Source organism: Homarus americanus, unplaced genomic scaffold (genome assembly GCF_018991925.1).
Source record: "Homarus americanus isolate GMGI-L3 unplaced genomic scaffold, GMGI_Hamer_2.0 scaffold32929, whole genome shotgun sequence".
In the NCBI taxonomy this organism is placed as follows: domain Eukaryota; kingdom Metazoa; phylum Arthropoda; class Malacostraca; order Decapoda; family Nephropidae; genus Homarus; species Homarus americanus.
Genome location: NW_024737097.1, coordinates 2,112,965 through 2,134,207, shown reverse-complemented (window position 1 = coordinate 2,134,207; position 21,243 = coordinate 2,112,965). Strand labels below are relative to the sequence as shown.

The following is a 21,243-nucleotide window of genomic DNA, read 5'->3' as shown; positions in this document are numbered from 1 at the left end:
ACCCAACCTAGCCCCAGTCTAACCAAAACCAAATTTATCCTATTTTAATTAAATCTAATCCGCCTTAACCTAACCCAGTATAACCTACCTTACCCTAACCTAACCCAAAACAACCTACCTTACCCTAACCTAACCCAAAACAACCTACCTTACCCTAACCTAACCCAAAACAACCTACCTTACCCTAACCTAACCCAAAACAACCAAACTTAATGAAAACCTGACTTCTCAACCAATGACTCAACGGTAGATGTACAGTATAGTCAGGGACAAAAGATGCATTACACTCTTGTCGAAACGGTAACCGACTCAAATTATATACTGTACTACAATGATACGTACGGATACATAAGTGGATTAAAGATTCGTTCTAGCATTTGGAAGTCTTACGCGTGGAAAGAGACTTTGTATAGTAGTCTAAAGAATATATTTTCCTGACTTCAGTAGCCTAGTGTATTACTACTTTAGGCTTGTGGGGATTATCAACGATCATGAAGTAATTATTCACTTACTCTTCCACGATACGTTTTATTCTAAGCCTGAGTCATGATCTACAAAGATTCCCCGCAGCTGATGTGATTATGAGAGTGCACGTGAGCGGATAACTTAAGCTATAGCACGAAAAATTACGGCCACAAATAGCATTCAAAATTAGACTCTACCTGAACTATATTTGCTCGCTTGATGTCGGACTAAATTACAGTTACATAAAAGAGTTCTTTCAAAGAATCCGTTTGGTATTTTTTCCCCTAACTGGTTCTGCGAATCTAGTTAAGGTACATTTCAGTAGCAATTTCGATTTCATTTGTGTCATCTATCTTGTGCCGCAGTTTATGGTTATTCAGGTAATTGCTGTCTCACTTATCCAATAAAGGAAAAAATCTAATGTAGGAGCTTTTCAGAATTCGGTGACGCCCTTCTTTTCTGTGTTTGTAACTGTAATTATAGCGTTTTTCATTATGTTTCAAATAAGATTATATTAGTATTTTGGCAAAAAAAGTATGACACCATGTTACGCTTTATAATCATAATAACTCACAAGTTACGAGTATCTCAGTCACACGTAAGGGAGAAGGGAAACCGAGCTCTCGGAGGTAATTCTTTCTTGGAAGAAGCGTTTATACATTGAAAAACACCAACTCAAAAATTTTATCCGATTGTGTGTTCTTAATCTTTTCTTTTTTTTGTATCGTGGAGGCTCCCGGCGACGCAACAGGGAATCACAGTAGAGCTCAAATGTGCTTTTGTTAAATTAATGACGCAAGAGGATGGTCCCCGGAGAGTGATTTTGGCGGCGGCAGTAAAGGGGATGAGGTTGAGTGCCCGACATTATTTGCTGCGCGACGACCTTTTGTTTCACTGTGGGGTTTTTTCAGGATTTTGAATGGAAAGACGAGGACGGTCAATAACAGTTGCACATAAATATTTCATAATACAAACAACTAGTTTTATGCATATCATTGTAGGCATCAGTGAAAATATGTGTAGCCCACATTATTTTTTTTTACGATAACAATAATTAGAGAAGCTACTGGCGGCTGACTGCCCACTCAAACTCTCCACCCTGTAAAGATTGATCAATTTGTACACGTATGCTGCCACGTGTGAATATGTACCAACACAATTATATATATATATGTATATATATATATATATATATATATATATATATATATATATATATATATATATATATACAGTACATATGTGTGTGTGTGTGTGTGTGTAGTATATGGGTGGCGCGTAATGAGAGCTTGTGATCATTAGTAGCAGGGAGTCTGCCAGTCAACCTTACCGGGATTTCTTTGATGTTATCATTACCGGTTTTACCGTGGACTCCATTCTGGCATTTTGTCTGTTTTCCTAATGTGAGTGTGTGTACGTGCGTGCGGATGTTTACATGTGTACGTGTTTACGCGTGTACGTGCTTACGTGTGTACGTGTTTATCGTGTTGCAGCGCGTCTGTGTGCACCATGGGTGAGGGTGACTTCCTATATGAATGGTTATAATCGTGTGTGCCATACTTGAGTAAAGCATTTTATATATTCTTTATGCAGTAGGAGTGTATCACTGTAACTATATATCCCTCATTTTCACCCTACAGGCCCCATGCCAGGTGGAGCTAGAGAACTGGGTAAACAGCATCCACAGCGCATGTGCAGCTGCCTTCGCGCGCCACCGAGGCAAGACAGGCACGCTCCACCTCCTCCAGGAAGAGATCTTCAGAATCGACCGCGCCATCGAGTCGGTCAGTAGTGTTGTTTTGGGATACGAAATTTCTTTCTTTATATCTCACTCCGTTTCTCTTTCTTTATTTCCTATCTTAATGTTAGGAATTATAAATCCCTCCAAAATGTCTTTTTGCTCCTTTCTGCGCGATACAGATATTCGTTTAACTCCACGGTATGATATGACTACAAATGATATCACCGTTTGGAAATGCACCGATGACTTACAATGCAAAGTTGTATAATAACCCAGGGCTTTATGGACTCGTTTCTCTTATCAGTTTTTGTATCTGGGGATGGACTGGACTAGTTGCTGATGTATGAAGCGGCGGGAATTAACATTACCTGGATGGGTCCTGGTTGTGGAAGGTGACCATGGCAGAACGTGTATGTCACAACGGGTGGAGTGAGTGAAGCAAATGGAAAATGTATTTACACTTGATTCCAGCCATCCTTCATTATAACGGGAAAAGCGTTTGCAAGCGTGAAAATAAGATAATCCATCCAAAGTAAAATATTCAGTAACTATTCCGTATGTTAGTTTTTATACAGGATTATGTGATCTAACTGCACTATAATTGCTCGTTCACTTATGTTGAATTGTTCCCTTTTCCCACCCAATAGCAAGTCCGTTCACTTTTAAACGAAAAATCCATTTTTTTTTGGTCTGCTGTTGTATTTTCATTAATGTTCTGCAATAACCTCTCCTCACAGATTGCCAACATTTTATTATTATTATTATTATTAAAAATAAAATGGTCAGGTTCTGGGATGGTTGTTGCCTTTTTACGATTGGCTTTTTATAATCATGGCTTTTGGCCTGTGGTAGTTCTCATTGTCTTCATGATACATAAATATTAGCAGGCTATTTTTGTTTGTAATTTTAACATGCCTCTGATATAAGGATCAGTATTGCGTGATGAGATACGTTTTTTTTTTTATTATTAAACTGGGAAACATGACCGCCAGTTCGATCTTTCACGATATATCATTCTAATTTGACGTTAATTGGTGTTTACACATGAAAGAGATTACTGGCCTTCATTATTGACAATTTTTTTATCTGAATTGATATAATTCAATCGTTAAGCTAATGATATAAAACCTTCAACCAGTCTTATATATGGCCATGACCTGCCAGCGGTCTCAACACTAAGATTCCTTCTCATACTCTTGACATTCGGTGTAGGTCAAACCCTGATATTTTAAGCCACATCTATATATATATATATATATATATATATATATATATATATATATATATATATATATATATATATATATATATATATATATAGTGTTTGTATGGTGTATATAGACGTATGTAAATTATCTATATCGTGTTGTCACGTAGCGAGGCACCTCATCAGACTACCATATTAGTCTGACGCAACGTGACTCGCCGCTGTTCTGGCCTTATCAAACAATCAAACGCTCGCTCTGACATACAAGACAGTCATGATGGTTAAAGAGGTCACGTCAGGGGCTCAGAGCTGGCCTGAAACTCTGTATGTGTGTGTGTGTAAAGACTAATGGTATGCTTATAGACCTAACAACCATTGTTATGTTAACTTGGAAGCCCTGAACTTAAACATGTAACTGTACCTGAATTCATCATATAATTATGTAGGTAAAGCCTGAGTACAGTTTTGATGCCATTTTTGGATCTTATATTACAGCTCTATAAATCATACAGTTAAATACAGTCTTTTAGTCTATTTGATAAGGAAAATGTAAATACGATCTTTTCTTGAATCCGTGCTGCTAACCTCTCTCTCTCTCTCTCTCTCTCTCTCTCTCTCTCTCTCTCTCTCTTAAATATCCCTCAAAGGTCTTCTGGAAAAATTTATCTAACGGAATATATCATCGAATCCACGTCTAGTTTTCTAATATGGTAATAGTGTAGAAATAAATAAAATTGAAAAAGATATAATTTCCAAATAATAATGATATATCCTCGTATTTATTATTAGAAGTATTATTATTAGATGACAGATTAAATAATGTTTATAAGTCAGGCAGTCACTTGTCACCACAATGGCGCCGCGTCCAACCACCCAGGTCAAAAATACTTGTGAATCATCTTTCACACTGCTGGGTGAAATACCTCGGTGGATCATCAATTTGTTCCCGTGTCGCTAGTTCACCTGACAGATTTATGATGATCTTATAATGTAGTTTCCAACTTTCATGTTTATCAAGTGTGTATATATCGGATCACTGCAGAAGCCTACGATTTATTACGAAAGAATAAAATCTGAAATTACGTGAATCTTTGTCGAGTTTATTGTTTTCTGCGGATTTAAGATTTATTTTTATTATTACGGAAACGTATCTAACAACTTTTCACGCTTGATATGTTAACTTTACATTTAGAGCAGACAATGACAAAGTTTATTATATAAACGTCAAGATTAGGCTAAGATTAGGACTCCACTCGTAGACAGACTAAAATCAAAATCAAAGCTCCAGTTACTAGGTTATCTACACTGATAGAGCGCAAAATATGAACAAAGTTTGAGGATATGTACGTATACAGTATAGCATGGGTGCACAACAACCTCACAGCTCCTGATAAACGTGGTAAAATAGTGCCAACTTTTTACTCGTTGTGTTGTTTGCATGAAAAGCTGCCTCGTGACGCTTCCACTACGGCGGGTTACAGTCATGAACTTCGCAGTGCCGGATTTAGACCTGTGGAGGCCCATGAGCAGCCTCTTTGTGGAGGCCCCCCCTCATTATAACTACCCAAGAGGGTGGGGTGGCGAGTGAAGCGAGCCTAAACATCTGTGAGTTCTGGGGAGCGCTATAAGCCCCCCGGGAAAATTTTGATATTTGAACATTTCTTTGGAGAATTTTGAAGCCATATGCGGTTATATTAAAAATATTAAAAATATACGGTTCATAGGAAAACCAGGTATTCATGAATTTCAAGGAGTAGCTAGCCTAATTTCTATCACGCTTCTTGTTGAACATAGTTTTACGTGATGGAATAGATAAACATGAATTTTAATGAATGAAAATAAAAATAACCCAAATGAATAAACAAATAAATAAAATATTGTAATATGTGGAGGCCCCCAGATTGTGGAGGCCCCTGGGCAGCTGCCCACTTTGCCCACTCCTGAGTCCGGCCCTGGTACTTCGGCGGTTCACTGGCAGTCGAACCTAACATAAACTACTCAACTAAAATTTAACGAATTTTTGCTTTATTTCACCAAATCGAACAACATAAATTAACCTGACAGTCTGACAACTTACCCAAATCTCACTGAACCTAACATGACCTGATCTAACTAAACCTAACTAGGCATAAATCAACTTGAAGTGATCTAACTAGACCCAAACCCATCTTCAGTTAACCTAACAACCTGTCCTAACCAAACTTAACTGAACTAGCTGACCAATGAACCATGAGAATATAAAGTAATTCTCGCCTACTGTCCCTCCTCTGGCACCGCTGTCATCAAGTATTTTCTGCCGTATACAGTACAGAAGTGTTCCATTATACCTTCCAGTCATACAGGTGTGTGATAGTTTGTCTATTTTCCACAAAGGAAGTAACCGCCAATACGGAACTATAGTGTGTAGGATGGGTAATTGGAACAGATTTCTGTGTTAATGGAAAAGATTTGTTTACATTATGGCATCTTTGAAAATTTTCGATGTCACATATTTCGGAAGATGGATGATTAAAACTCGAGTGTCTTTTAGTATTCAGTAAGATCAATAATTATCGTTTAGGAAGGAACAGACTAAAGAAAAATACACAACCTTTATTTAGTTTATTAATAACTGCTGTAGAATCATTATTGTACAGTACGGTACTTCATGCGGATTGTGATGAGAGAGACACCCTGAATTGGTTAAAAATTATTTATCATTGTCATAGGAAAAGAAATAATCCATTTGATTGGTTGAAAATGAGCCGGATATAGTCTAACAGCAAATCAGACACCGTGCTATAAATATTGCCCAATATAAAATTATCTCAAGAATTAGACCCAAGGTTATAGAAATTCTGTATTTTCTTGTCTCTGATATGTGAATGGTGGTCTAAAAGCACGTACCTCGAGCCTAGTGCGTGAGTGTAGGCAGTCCTGTGGCCACAATACAAACTCACTTAACGTTTCAAAGGTACTTAAGGTGAATAATCCTCTCAGTTAAAGCTATAAGAATGCTTTTAACTGCTTGACTTATACTAGAACGCAAAACTTTCCGCCAAAAATATTATTATTATTATTATTATTATTATTATTATTATTATTATTATTATTATTATTATTATTATTATTATTATTATTATTATTATTATTTTTATTATTATTATTATTATTATTATTATTATTATTATTATTATTATATTGAAACTTAGACTCTAGACATGGCATGAGTTAGAACATAACATAAACGTTCAGAATTCATTGAAGATTTTGTATAATTATTTCGATTCCTAATTGATGCTAAGTAAATGTATCTAGTTTAGGTCTTACTATATTTTTATACTCTTTTTGTCATTAATTTTATGATTTAGGTTAAAGTCAACTAATTTAATGCACTATTATAGTTTCTCTTACACATATTTGTCATCCGAACTTTTGAGTCTGGCTACTGGGCCTTATTATAAGCCCTTCACTTCACAGGAGTTCGCAGCATCACTGGATTATTAAAGCAAGAAGGGATGAAAAGAAACAACTACGGTGTTACTATCATAAGAGATTGAGTTACAGATATTGCCATTCCATCCTTTTCCCTTTACTGGGATTAGCCCACCCGGGCACAGGTCACTGACCCACATCGGGGCCTGGGAGGTGAAATTGTAAAAATAATAATAGTAATAATAATGATAAACCATAAATAAATAAAAAAAATAAAAAAAAGATCAAGAGTGAGAAACAATACATGTATGTTGTGTTGTCAATGGTAAGAGAAACAATTGAGAACCTGCGATTGTGTGTAAATGAGGCCACTTGTCACTTATTTGATTATTAATTGAGGCAGCAAAACTTGACTTAAATGATAATAAACAAAAAATAAAATAAATGCAAAGAACAATATGAAATAATTAAAATGTATGCATGCAAAATATGAACATGCTTAGGAGATTCAGATATAAACATTGACATACACAAAACCCATTAGTGCAACACTTGAACATTCCACAAAAAGTGAAGATACGGGAAAAACCACAAATATACAAACCTGTTTATTCAAGTAAGACGTAAAAATTAAAATGTCAAGCAATCCAAACTATTAACTACATAACCGTAAAAGCGTTCATTCCTTTAGATTCCATTATATCCAATTAAAATACAATATTGTTTATAAGTATGATGATTTAATGTTTCTATGTAATATATAAGAAGTTTACATTATCGTATATCAACAGGATTCTTGTTTCTGCCGATATTAAATGTAAATTGGTACTTGCCGAGTGCTGGTGGCGCTCCACATTATATATATATATATATATATATATATATATATATATATATATATATATATATATATATATATATATATATATATATATATATTATATATATATATTATATTTTTTTTTTAGAAAGTTTTCAATATAAGTGAAATGTACATGTACACTATAAATCGTTACAAACACCGAATATCAGTGAACCTTTAAATTACAAATGGATGATTGCTAGTATTACTCCATAGTATATCGATATATATTCTCATAACACATTACACCCTTATTTAATTCTATAATAATAATAATAATAATAATAATAATAATAATAATAATAATAATAATAATAATAATATTAATATTAATAATAATAATAATAATAATAATAATATTAATATTAATATTAATAATAATAATAATAATAATAATAATAATAATAATAATAATAATAATATTAATAATAATAATAATAATAATAATAATAATAATAATAATAATAATAATAACTGGCCGTGTTTGTGCTGGGTGTGTGTTAGGAGGCGTGAGCTGAACATGTGATGCTTCCCCCAGCCTTTAAAGCTGAAGATCTGCTGAGTTAATAGTGGCACCCAGGTTCTGTTGTCACTTTTTTTTCTCAAGTCAGAGGACGATATTGATTGTTGTATTGAAATGGTTCGCGGTGAGTTGCATTGATCGTTTTCATGCACTGATCGTGTTCTAGTGGTTGTGCTGTGAGTTAGACTGAGCAAATATTTCCCCTAGAAGACTTCTGCACTATTTTGTTAAGGGATGTGACTGTGGAGATGGGCGGAACAAACTGGCGTAGTATAGTCTTTTACAGAGGGGAGTGTAAGGGGTTATAAGCTCTCCGACTGGACAGAACAATGATTCACATAATGCATTATAATACTAAAAATATAATATAACTTTAATCTGTGTAAACACATAATAATAACAACAACGAAATTCATCGTCAGTGATTACATGAATACAGTACAGTCACCCACGCCTCTCTCCCTGAACCACGAACCCCCGAGATTCAGACTCATGAACCCGAAGCAGTAAACTGATGCATTATTCTGTTCATAAATACTTCGGATTAGTGAGTCTGAATGTCGGGGGTTCATGGTTCAAGGGGAGAGGCGACGGGAGTTTTGTTGGTGACTGTAACGTATTCATAACAATTACAGTGTTTCAACGCCTTCGCTTGGTCCCAACACATAATTTTTCTACGTGAAATGTGCTGACTTACTTTATTCATTTCAAATATTACCTTAAAAAGCTTAAATTAAGAAAATAAAACAAGAACGGTTCCAGTACTTCCAATAAGCATGTCCACTTTAAATAATTTATGAGGGTCAATTGAACGAATCTGAATGTTTCACACAGGGCGGCAGACTAACGATACTATATGGATTCTCTCTGGTTTATCTTACCGTATTTAATACAAGAAGCCGCAAATAAGGAAAACCAAAAGGCACATATTTGCTACCCACTGGACTGGAATACTCGCGAAACATTCCTACCCCACTTGCTACTTGTGTTGCTGTAGCCTAGTACCAGAAGATGCTGCAGCCTACAGCAGTGACAGTGTTGCCAGCTATGGAGAGTGGTACGTCGGTGAAATCCTTTGTAATCATACAAATTCAGCTATTTCTCCGAGACTTATAGTTTTCAAGCCACTAGGTCACAAGTTTAGCCAAGCTGTTATATATTATATAATGTATTATAATGAGAAGTAGAATTATAAACTGAGTCACGTGACATACAGTATGTCTCTACTTCGCCATTTTTTTTTTTTTACAACCAGGGCCCAGATTTCCAACTGGATCAGATATTTTCTGACCAGCTACACCACTGAAAACAGACTAAAAAAAATGAGCATTGTTGAGATGGAGGTCTGGACTGTGTGGTGCTCGACGCATCTTTTTTTTTTTTTTTTACGGGGAATACTCCACCCGGTCACAGGTCATCGACCCACAGGGCCGAGGGGCGAAAAAATAAGAGTAAAAAGAAATTAAAAATAGAAGAGAAAAATATTATATTAATCTCCACCACTTAACCTTGTGCTGCATCTGTGAGGCAAAATCTAGTAAAGGAGTAATTTGACCCCCCCCCCCCAATCACAGCCACTTCGACTAATCCCTGCACACATACACCATGATTAATCTCTATTGGTCATAGGAAATTAGATCAATCAAGTTGACATTTTATACTGGTTGTGTATTCTTTGTTGTTTTCTTTGAAGTTCCTTGAATATTTGAGTCAATCACTCACTAACTACACAAGGGTACAGTACAGTACTTGTTGTTTCCATCTTACTCTTGACTGTGTTCATGAGAGCACCACTAATTGCTGTGCCTTACAGGATTCAAAGCTGAAGCACATGGCAGAGCTGCAGCTGTCAGTGGTGTCAGATGCTGAGAGCAAGCAACAGATCATGGGTCAGATCATGCAGTGGGAAGAAAACCTGGAGCGACTACACTGTGAGCAGTTCCGTCTCCGCTGTTACATGGCTTCACTACAGACTGGCGAGCTCCCCAATCCAAAGGTACAGTATCGAAACATGCACGGGAATACAGCACTGTAAAAACTTCTACAAAATTAATAGACCAGGTAATAAAATATGTTTCTTCATTCGAACTATTGCTATAAGCTTGCCGACAGTGCGTAACAGAGACGTGACCAACCACCCAAGCAACTAACAAACTGACAAGTAACCAAGAAGATACAGTAAAGTAAATTACCATTTTCCCAACTTGTGAGATGCAACTTGAGTGACACTCCTGATCACCCGGATTATATTTGATAGTCTGCTGTTAATTGGCTTCCTTATGGACGAGCAAGATATTTCATTTATACCGGGATATTTTCTTCTGCTTTGCTGGTACCTTTTTTTCCATTTTTGGAAGTAATAAAATTTCACCAAATTGATCTTTGTCACATATTAGTCATAGTTGGGTGACCAGTGGCTTAGTGGATAGACCGCTTGCTTCCTGTACTAAGTCCATCCAGTTGTTGATGGATCTCTAACATAATTTCTCTTAGTTGTTTAATTAAGAAGGAGTTCCATCATTGTATAGAGTGCTTCCTTTTTTAGTGCAGTTCATAGTAATAATAGGAATGAAGACACTGGTCAATTAATTTTCTGGAAATGTTTAAGGATAAATGCCTTTAGTATCCAAACTATGTACTTGAAGGGAATAGTAGGCTGAATTATGTCTAGAGTTTAGGCATTTTTTCTGCACATTTTACTGTTTGACAATTTTAATGCTCCACTGATCTCCAGGCTCTTTATTTCCATTCTTTTTTGGGGGGTGGGTGGGTGGGTGGTGGGGGTTGTATAATAAATTTAGAACATTCAACTTGACACTGAAAGATATTTTATATCCTGCGGGATCTCCCCACATGAATTTTCCTTTGATAGTCATATATTTTACCTTACAGTACTAAAGCTTTCAGTGGCAGAATGTTGTACCCGGTCAAATCTCAGTTTAATATTTTTTTTCCATAAATTTTACAATGTTCATATACAATCAGTGTGTCATTTGAATTCGTAACATATATCTATCCATTTCTTCAGGGCTTACTGACCCATGTGTCGCGCACCACCAAAACAGTTCTCAACCGTCTTGGAGTATTTACTGTTAGCAGCTTCCATGCTTACATTTGCGCCAGAAGTCCTTCCCTCCTCAATAATCTCCTTGCAGGTAGAGGAGCAACCAAACGCAGGTATGTCACGTCCTTTGTTCTACTACAAGAGTGTCCTGAAAAACAAACCCAAGGAAATAGAGTGAAATTTATGGTAATTAAAAGAAGATTGATTAAAGACAATATTATTTGTTTTAAAAGAGTGACCAATTATGTTTTATTAAAAATAAACAGATGGGAAACTATAGGGTGAGGTGAAGTGAATGAGTTAAGAGTGCATAGTGTACAGTTTGTGTGGTGCAAGTACTGAGTGCATAGTGTACAGTTTGTGTGGTGCAAGTACTGAGTGCATAGTGTACAGTTTGTGTGGTGCAAGTACTGAGTGCATAGTGTACAGTTTGTGTGGTGCAAGTACTGAGTGCATAGTGTACAGTATGTGCAGTGCAAGTACTGAGTGCATAATGTACAGTTTGTGTGGTGCAAGTACTGAGTGCATAGTGTACAGTATGTGTGGTGCAAGTACTGAGTGCATGGTGTACAGTATGTGTGGTGCAAGTACTGAGCGCGTAGTGTACAGTGTGTGTGGTGCAAGTACTGAGTGCATGGTGTACAGTGTGTGTGGTGCAAGTACTGAGTGCATGGTGTACAGTGTGTGTGGTGCAAGTACTGAGTGCATGGTGTACAGTATGTGTGGTGCAAGTACTGAGTGCATGGTGTACAGTATGTGTGGTGCAAGTACTGAGTGCATGGTGTACAGTGTGTGTGGTGCAAGTACTGAGTGCATGGTGTACAGTATGTGTGGTGCAAGTACTGTGTGCATAGTGTACAGTTTGTGTGGTGCAAGTACTGAGTGCTTAATGTACAGTATGTGTGGTGCAAGTACTGAGTGCATGGTGTACAGTGTGTGTGGTGAAAGTACTGAGTGCATAGAGTACAGTGTGTATGGTGTAAGTATTGAATGCATAGTGTACAGTGAGTATGGTGTAAGTCAAAAGAGGTGCTCCCCCCTTTGGAGTACTGTCATCCTGTCTGGTTCCTGAGATATGCTAGAAACTGTCAGTTGATACCCAGAGAGATTGGTAATACCTACAATTGCACAGCTTATACCATAGGCGGGCAAGGAGTAACTTAATATAAGTCTTTAAACACCTCAGAGTACATTACTCAGTCTAGTGTTTATACCTGGACCTGGTGGATGCCTGCCACACTAGGGGTCTCAGTTTAAGGTTGAACAAGCCAGAAGTTCAGAAAATTGTCAGGGCAAACTTTTTTTTGGAGTGAGAGATGTGAACTCTTGCAGTAATCTACCAGAGAACGTTGTGACGGCACCAAATGTGAGCTCATTCAAGCCCAGACTTGATCAACACTGACACATGTACAGATACATTCTTGAGCCAGTAAATGCCCAGTACTTGCCAACGGTATGTAACAGAGGCGTGATCGGTCTTCAAAATGGCTAACAAGCCGATCAGTGGTGATGAGGAACGATATAAAGTATAGTGTACAGTGTGTGTGGTGTAAGTACGGAGAGCATACTGTACATTGATCAAGAAGCAGAGTACCAGTGAAGTGTGAGAACAGCAGGAGGGAGTGAGTGAGAGAGAGAGAGAGAACTCACTACAGTAAATGTAATACTCACACTGTGTCTAACAAGACTTGGCACTATAGGATTTTGATGAATAGAGGTCATTCTAACTCTATAGTATTCTGTCAGTATAGGTCACATTTTTGTAATATTTGCCATATTTATCTCTAATAATGGTATCAGTGCCTTCTTCCACGTTCAAGCATTAGACGTGATGATGCGATAATTATATTTTTGCATCCATGTTGCTTACTGCAAACAATTGGGACCAGCTATGCTTGTGTGATGTAACCAGACCAACATGCAAAATTCTTCAACAACCAAGCTGTTTGAGGAAGGTTCTGCTCTACCACGCTGCTCATACTGTAGGAGAAGGCATTTCTGATACAGAGAATCACTCTTTCCGCTAAATGTACTTATTTCAGGGCTCCAATGCTTTCACGCAGCAATAGTGTCTCATCTCGGCGGTCGCTACAGATGCAGCAGCAGCTCGAAGGTGAAAAGCAGTACAAGGTTAACCTCCCAGATAATCAGGTGAGCATAGGTCATGTTTTCCTTGCACTGTACAGTACTGTAAATGCTTATTTAATATTCACTTGTTTTATAAATATATATTATTTCAGATAATTCTCTCAGTTATGATATAATGGTCAATTATGATTCTCTAAATATTTAACCTCAACAACAGACGGTGAGCATCAGCTTAAAGGACTCCATGAGTGTGGAGGAGTTCTTGGTGGCAGCTTGTGGACGGAAGAACCTCAACCCAATGGAGCATTTTGTTCGAGTAAAAAAACGGCGAGAACTGGAGGAGACCAACTACTTTGTTCCACATCGAACTGACCTCATAGAGAACTATGTAAGTCCCTGTTAGAAGTCACAACAAATTTTATCCCTTTTCTTTTATGAAAATTTTATACCCTGTATGTGTACGTATTTGGAAAGTGTCTTGTTTTCAATTAATGTTTTTGCTCTTGTCTAATTGCTCGCTGACATAATAAGTTACACGAGAACATTGGATAACATTTTTGGGGAGTTAATAATGGTTCATTGTCATTCGTGTACCATCTTCTAAATACTCCTGTTTCTCATGCAACATGTTGATTATGATTTTTGTCATTGATGTTGTTACGAAGTCACTCAATTGAGTAACACGGTTGGTACCGTTTGAGCTACAGTAGTGATCACTCATATACTTAAATATCATGATTAACAATAACCACCTCACTGTACTGTATTGTATTAGCTGATTGTTGTTTAATATATGTACTGTACAGTTGGCTTCAGTCTTTACTTGAAACAATTATGTCTTATAACATGTGTTGAGTACCTCCATCATGTGTTGAGTACATCCATCATGTGTTGAGTACCTCCATCATGTGTTGAGTACCTCCATCATGTGTTGAGTACATCCATCATGTGTTGAGTACCTCCATCATGTGTTGAGTACCTCCATCATGTGTTGAGTACCTCCATCATGCGTTGAGTACTTCCATCATGTGTTGAGTACATCTATCATGTGTTGAGTACCTCCATCATGTGTTGAGTACCTCCATCATGTGTTGAGTACCTCCATCATGCGTTGAGTACTTCCATCATGTGTTGAGTACATCTATCATGTGTTGAGTGTTGAGTACCTCCATCATGTGTTAATACCTCCATCATGTGTTGAGTACCTCCATCATGTGTTGAATACTCCATCATGTACATCCATCCATCATGTGTTGTACCTCCATCATGTGTTGAGTACATCCATCATGTTTTGATACCTCCATCATGTGTTGAGTACCTCCATCATGTGTTAGTACCTCCATCATGTGTTGAGCTCCATCATGTTGAGTACCTCCATCATGTGTTGAGTACCTCCATCATGTGTTGAGTACCTCCATCATGTGATACCTCCATCATGTGTTGAGTACCTCCATCATGCGTTAGTACCTCCATCATGTGTTAGTACCTCCATCATGCGTTGTTCCATCATGTGTTGAGTACCTCCATCATGTGTTGAGTACTTCCATCATGTGTTGAGTACCTCCATCATGTGTTGAGTACCTCCATCATGCGTTAGTTCCATCTTGTGTTACCTCCATCATGAGTACCTTCATCATGTGTTGAGTGCCTCCATCATGTGTTGAGTACCTCCATCATGTGTTGAATCATGTGTTGATACTTCCATCATGTTTGTACCTCCATCATGTTTTGGTACCTCCATCATGTGTTGAGTACCTCCATCATGTGTTGAGTACCTCCATCATGTGTTGAGTACCTCCATCATGTGTTGAGTACTTCCATCATGTGTTGAGTACATCATGTGTTGAGTACCTCCATCATGTGTTGAGTACATCCATCATGTGTTGAGTACCTCCATCATGTGTTGAGTACCTCCATCATGTGTTGAGTACCTCCATCATGTGTTGAGTACATCATGTGTTGAGTACATCCATCATGTGTTGAGTACCTCCATCATGTGTTGAGTACCTCCATCATGTGTTGAATACCTCCATCATGTTTTGGATACCTCCATCATGTGTTGAGTACCTCCATCATGTGTTGAGTACCTCCATCATGTGTTGAGTACCTCCATCATGCGTTGAGTACCTCCATCATGTGTTGAGTACCTCCATCATGTGTTGAGTACCTCCATCATGTGTTGAGTACCTCCATCATGTGTTAGTACCTCCATCATGTGTTAGTGCCTCATGTGTTGAGTACCTCCATCATGTGTTGACATCATGTGTTGACCTCCATCATGTGTTACCTCCATCATGTTAGTACATCATGTGTTGTAGCACCATCATGTGTTGAGTACCTCCATCATGTGTTGAGTACCTCCATCATGTGTTGATCACCTCCATCATGTAGAGTACCTCCATCATGTGTTGAGTACCTCCATCATGTGTTGAGTACCTCCATCATGTGTTGAGTACCTCCATCATGTGTTGAGTACCTCCATCATGTGTTGAGTACCTCCATCATGTGTTGAGTACCTCCATCATGTGTTGAGTAGGATACAAGAAAGAATACAGTTTTTGCCTTTGATCTATAGAGAGAGGACTTCAAAAATATTGCAACAATTAATTCTTCTCTCTTACACTGCGGTATACCCCTTCAATATATTAACTGAATTTGTACAGCATTAGTTATGTTGCTATTCAAAGTCTTTTCTTATTTTTCACATTTTAACTTTTTTATTTCCAGTTGGCAACCCATGAAGTAGTGGAGATCTGTGGCAAGATTTTGTACCAGGTGGAGTTGTCTCGTTCTTCATTAGACCATATGTGGGGTTTCAGTGTGGAGGCTGAACTCATAGAGAACTCAGAGCGGCAAGATGAACTCTGCTGCTACATCTCTAGAGTGGAAGATCGCTCTACCGCCATGCAGAATGGTACGTAGGATTCGTTTTGTGCACGTTGATTTTCATGGTACCATTTCATTTGATTATAGATCAGTCTGTTTTGTCTTTTCATCATAGCCCTTCTGCCATAGTAATGAACTTTTTTTTCAGTGTTTCCTTTTCATGGAGAACCTGTTCATTATGTTTTCTCATATATTGTAACTTTGTTGATATGTGAGACAATGATTTTCTTGTACTGCCTTATCCCTCTTTTCACACTTGACTTTATTTTTCATATCTGTCAGCTTGTCTCTCCATCTCATTTTGATGAAGGAAAACTCATGTCTGTTGTTTTATCATAACATTTTACCTCATTGTAAGATGAGACACTATGATAACATTGGCATTAAACAATTACACCCAAACTCTTTTCTAAGATATGCAGCCTATAGTGCCTTTTTTTTTTTTAACTTTTACATATTTGTTTTCCAATTTAATATTTTTGTTAAGCTTACCATCCATTTTATGGATTTTTAGAGTATTTATTTATTTATTTATTTATTTACAATTTCATTATTGTTATATTTCTTTATTCAAGCAGCTTAAGTCTGATTGTTCACAGTGGGAATATGTGTGGTACTTTGAGAGGAATTATTTCTTAACATCATGTGCAGAATAGTAATTTATCTTGTCAAATTATGATTTATCTAATCTGTGATTACCAAATAGTTGTTAGTGTAACATTTGTCCTTGACTTTTCTTAAACTTCTCACCGAATTAACATTTGTTGACAACTTCTCTGTGCCACTCATTATATATTTGTTTGTTATTTTTACCACTGTGTCCATCTGTGTGGCAGTTTATCAGTGGCTTGTCTCTCATTTGTGAGATAAGTTGTGATATGATTGAAGTTGTCCTGTCTGTATGCATGGGTGAGTCTGTGGCCGCATGGTGGATAATGAATATTTTTAGAAAAATTAGATTAACCATCAAATTGGTCCTGGGCTGCATAGTGCTAGAGTGAGGGATGGAAAAACATCATGCCTGCTTGGGAGGCCACCAGTACTGTATGAATGATTGCTCGGCTGACCCAGCAGGCAGGGAGAAATAATCATATGACAGACATGGGCCAGGGTTCACTGGTAGAGAGAATGTAAGGAAAACACTTCCTTGGAAAATTGTTATTGATAAGACAGTCAAGAAAAGCGAGTGCAGTACAGGGCGGATTTTGTAGCCACTATTGCTCAATAGAAACCAAAAAGAAAGATGAGAACAGGAAGACAGAGAAAGGAGGACAATAAAATGACAAATTGACAAAGAAATAATAAGTACCAGGGACCCCTCAAATTCGCAGGGATTAGGTTCTCAAAATTGCCGCGAATCGCCAAATCCGTGAATAACATTTGCTGACGTGGGGGGGGGGTGTACATTTTTATTTGTGTACAAAGAAATGTATATTCCCTTATGTGTTTGCCCTTAGGACAATTATTTCTTTTACCTGTATTGTATATATGTGTGTGTGTAGACACACACGTACAAAACATACAAATAAATAAAAATGGGAAAATCCTCTCACAAATAATCAGAAACAAATGTATAAAAAATATGACAGTCTAGCCTCAAGTCCGTGCTTTAGTAGTAAAGTAATAAAGTACGAACTTGAGGGTAGACTGTCACATTTTTAATAAATTTGTTTCTGATTTATTTGTGAGAGAACTTTCCCAATTTTATTTATTTGCATATGTTTTGTGTGTGTGTCTACACACACAAACACACATATTTACAATACAGGTAAATGAAATTACTGTCTCTAGAACGAATGGCTCCCTGTCCCAGCCGCAAAAATTACGCCAACTTTAAAACTACCCACAGACATTCTTGGGTACATCCAGAGTGACATCGCGAATAATAGAGGACCGCGAATTTGGGGGTGGGGGCCTAAACTGTACTGTACTGTACACAGTATGGTAATTAGTTCAAACATATAAAAAGTTCAGATGTACAGTACAGTATTATAATTGGTACAAAAAATGAGGGCTTAGGCTGAGATAAAAAAACTAGTATTAGAGAAAGTGACACACAACAAAATGAAGATAATTCTTCAGAATGAGTGAAGCAGTGAAGTTAATGGGGAAAGGAGCAGTCAGACAAGAGCAAAAATTAAGATACAGACACCATTGTAAATATTGCTTTAAGAACATTCCTCACATAATACAGAGTCAATGAGTACAGTAATAATTACTGTCATCCAAATGTTACAGATATACAACTTGCTTTTTTGCACTAAGTACTATTACAGTACAGTACTGTATTTCAATTGATTCACAAGTACTGTACTGTAGATTGGTTTGTATGATTCACACTTCAGAAGGTATTGTCTTTACTTCTTTAAGAGAATCCTATTCTCGTACATTATGCTGCCAATATAAATGTGGTCTTGAGTAACTGTAAAATATGGATAAACACTAAATAAATATTAATGTTGCTACTAAACTTTTACCATTAGTGAGAAGTGTCATTTATACTAGATACTGTACTCTGTACCTTCAAAGATCTTTCTAATTTCTTCCTGTATGTCTCAGCTTTAACTAAAAATTTTAATAAACAATTAGATTCAACTCTAAGATGTTTATAGACATCCAGACAGACTTGCATGCTTGTGTGCGTGTGTTTGTAAGTGCAGTACTTGTCTGTGCATCTAGGTACCATATGTATAGTACAGTATTTGTGTATATGTTGGGCTCAGAAAACAAAAAGTGACCACAACGCGTTGTGGTTGTTTGGTAAATAACCAACAGCGAGATTTTGCTATAGGTTAGGTTAGTTTAGTTTAGCTTGGATTGGGTTAGGTTAGGTTGGATTGAGTTAGTTTAGTTTGGATTGGGTTAGGTTAGTTTGGATTGGGTTATGTTCGGATAAAATCTAAACGCAAAATTTTGCTCTCTGGTTATTTTAAAAACAACCACAGCGCGTTGTGGTCACCTTTCGATTTCTGAGCCGAACATAATTACAGTATGTGATTTTTAGTTTTTCTTAATATTTCATTTTAATGCATTTTGTCCTGTTAGCAAACCTGTACACTGTTGTTGCCTGACATATAGTGATTGATAGTACGGTATAAGAAACATTATTCCTGTTATGCGTAGTTTAGTTTTGCATACAGTATCACATAGTCCATTTATTAGTATTTAGAAGTTCATCAAAGACTTCGTAGCATATGTTTTTATTTTTAATGTGCATTAAAAAATTTTACATAACATGCATAGCCATTAAGCGTCACTCTTCTCGTAATTTTTCAAGGTCGTTTTGCACCTCATCTCTTGTTTATCTATATGTATGTCACAATCTCGTGCCATGTATATAATTTGGTGATTAAGAGTACTGGTCATTACTACTTCATCTTGTAACCCTGTCGTAGACCGTGCATTAGTTTTTAATTCTGTGAGACTGAACGTTTTCTCTTGCCATGATTAAAATAAGAATAGTATTGTTTCAGTATGTATACCCCAGTGCATACATTTAGATTTCCTCCTATACAACACATACTGTACTGTCATCTCCCTACTCTACTCTTAAAAATAAATTCCTGATCAGATAAAAGCCAAAACCTTTTATTAAAGTAAAGTCCCTTTGTAGACAGATTGGTGTTGGTCACCCATGGATGTATTACCTAGAGAAGAGTAAAGGGTTAATCATTGCCTCCCTAAGTGGTGATAAATTTCTTAGATGCCTCAGTGCAGGAGGCAATGATATTGGCCGGTGTAGGAGTGAGGAGCTTCTTGATAAGTTCAAGGCAGCTATAGATCGTATTAGGTCTAAGGGAGGGATCCCTATCATATGCGGTGTCCTGCCTAGAAGGAGAGTTGGCAGTGAATGGTTGTCAAGGGTGGTTGGTGTCAACGACCGTCTTGACAGATATTGCAAGTCAATATCGGTCCCATTCATTGACAACTGGGACAACTTCTACGGCAGAAGGGACCTTTATGCTAGGGATGGGGTGCACCTGTCTCGGGATGGGGTGGCAACCCTGGCTGGGTCTCTAGAGGGGGCAGTTCAAAGGATATCGAAGTCTTTAAACTGCTAGGGGAACATATGGGCACGGGGGTGGGGGAAACTGCAGTGGGAGCGGGTAAACAAAGTAAAAGAGTACAGGGAAATAGTGTTAGGAATGATGACAAAACTAAATTAAACAGGGCGTCTAAAACTAAACGCGGTAAGGGGAGGACTCAGAACACGACTAACTTAAATGTCTACTACGCGAACAGTAGAAGTATGAGAAACAAAATGGATGATATTAGGGCCTTGGTATTTACCGAAAAAATCGATATAATAGCATTCACTGAAACATGGATCAACCTAGACTCACGTGAGTTGCCGGTCGAATACCAAATTGCTGGTTACAAATTGTTCCATACCGATAGGCAGACCAGGAAAGGAGGCGGAGTAGCAATCTATATTAGGGATAATCTGAAGTGTGAAATAAATAAGGAAATAAAAACTGAGCGGAATACAGAAACAATTTGGATAGAATTAAGCTACGGTAGGGAAAAATTAATCACAGGAGTAATATATAGACCTCCCAATCTTGATAGAGTCAATGAGCGACTTATCTGGGATGAAATGCGCAGGGCTTCCATACACAACAAAGTCTGTATAGTAGGCGACTTTAACCTTGGCCAAATAGATTGGACTGACCTTACGGGTAACTCAGAATCAGTGGATTTTCTCGAGACGATCCAGGACTGTTTCCAAAGTCAACATATAACCGAACCCACACGGGGTAATAATATACTCGATTTAGTTCTGTCGAACAGAGAAAACCTCATTAGCAATGTCGAGGTAGAGAACGAACTTGCAAACAGCGATCACAAAGAAATTAGATTTCAGTTAGATTTTCAGGGCAGACGTAAGGAAAATTCCAATAAAGTACCAGATTTCAGAAGGGCAAACTTTGACAGTTTAAAGAGGCAGATGAGAGAGGGGGTGTCGCGCTTGGCCGTGAACCTGACAGGTGAC

The 21,243-nt window shown here is 37.4% G+C and overlaps 1 protein-coding gene across 3 annotated transcripts in view; it reads left to right on the top strand.

The window, feature by feature from the left end:
- LOC121873156 (protein still life, isoforms C/SIF type 2-like) overlaps positions 1–21,243 on the top strand; it is a 389,616-nt gene that overhangs the window by 84,308 nt on the left and 284,065 nt on the right. For all 3 annotated transcript variants that reach the window (XM_042376482.1, XM_042376480.1, XM_042376481.1), the window contains exons 3-8: positions 2,106–2,249; positions 10,026–10,208; positions 11,241–11,389; positions 13,319–13,427; positions 13,582–13,752; positions 16,092–16,278. In XM_042376482.1, the coding sequence (XP_042232416.1) occupies positions 2,106–2,249; positions 10,026–10,208; positions 11,241–11,389; positions 13,319–13,427; positions 13,582–13,752; positions 16,092–16,278 (943 nt within the window). The remainder of the gene's footprint in view (positions 1–2,105; positions 2,250–10,025; positions 10,209–11,240; positions 11,390–13,318; positions 13,428–13,581; positions 13,753–16,091; positions 16,279–21,243) is intronic.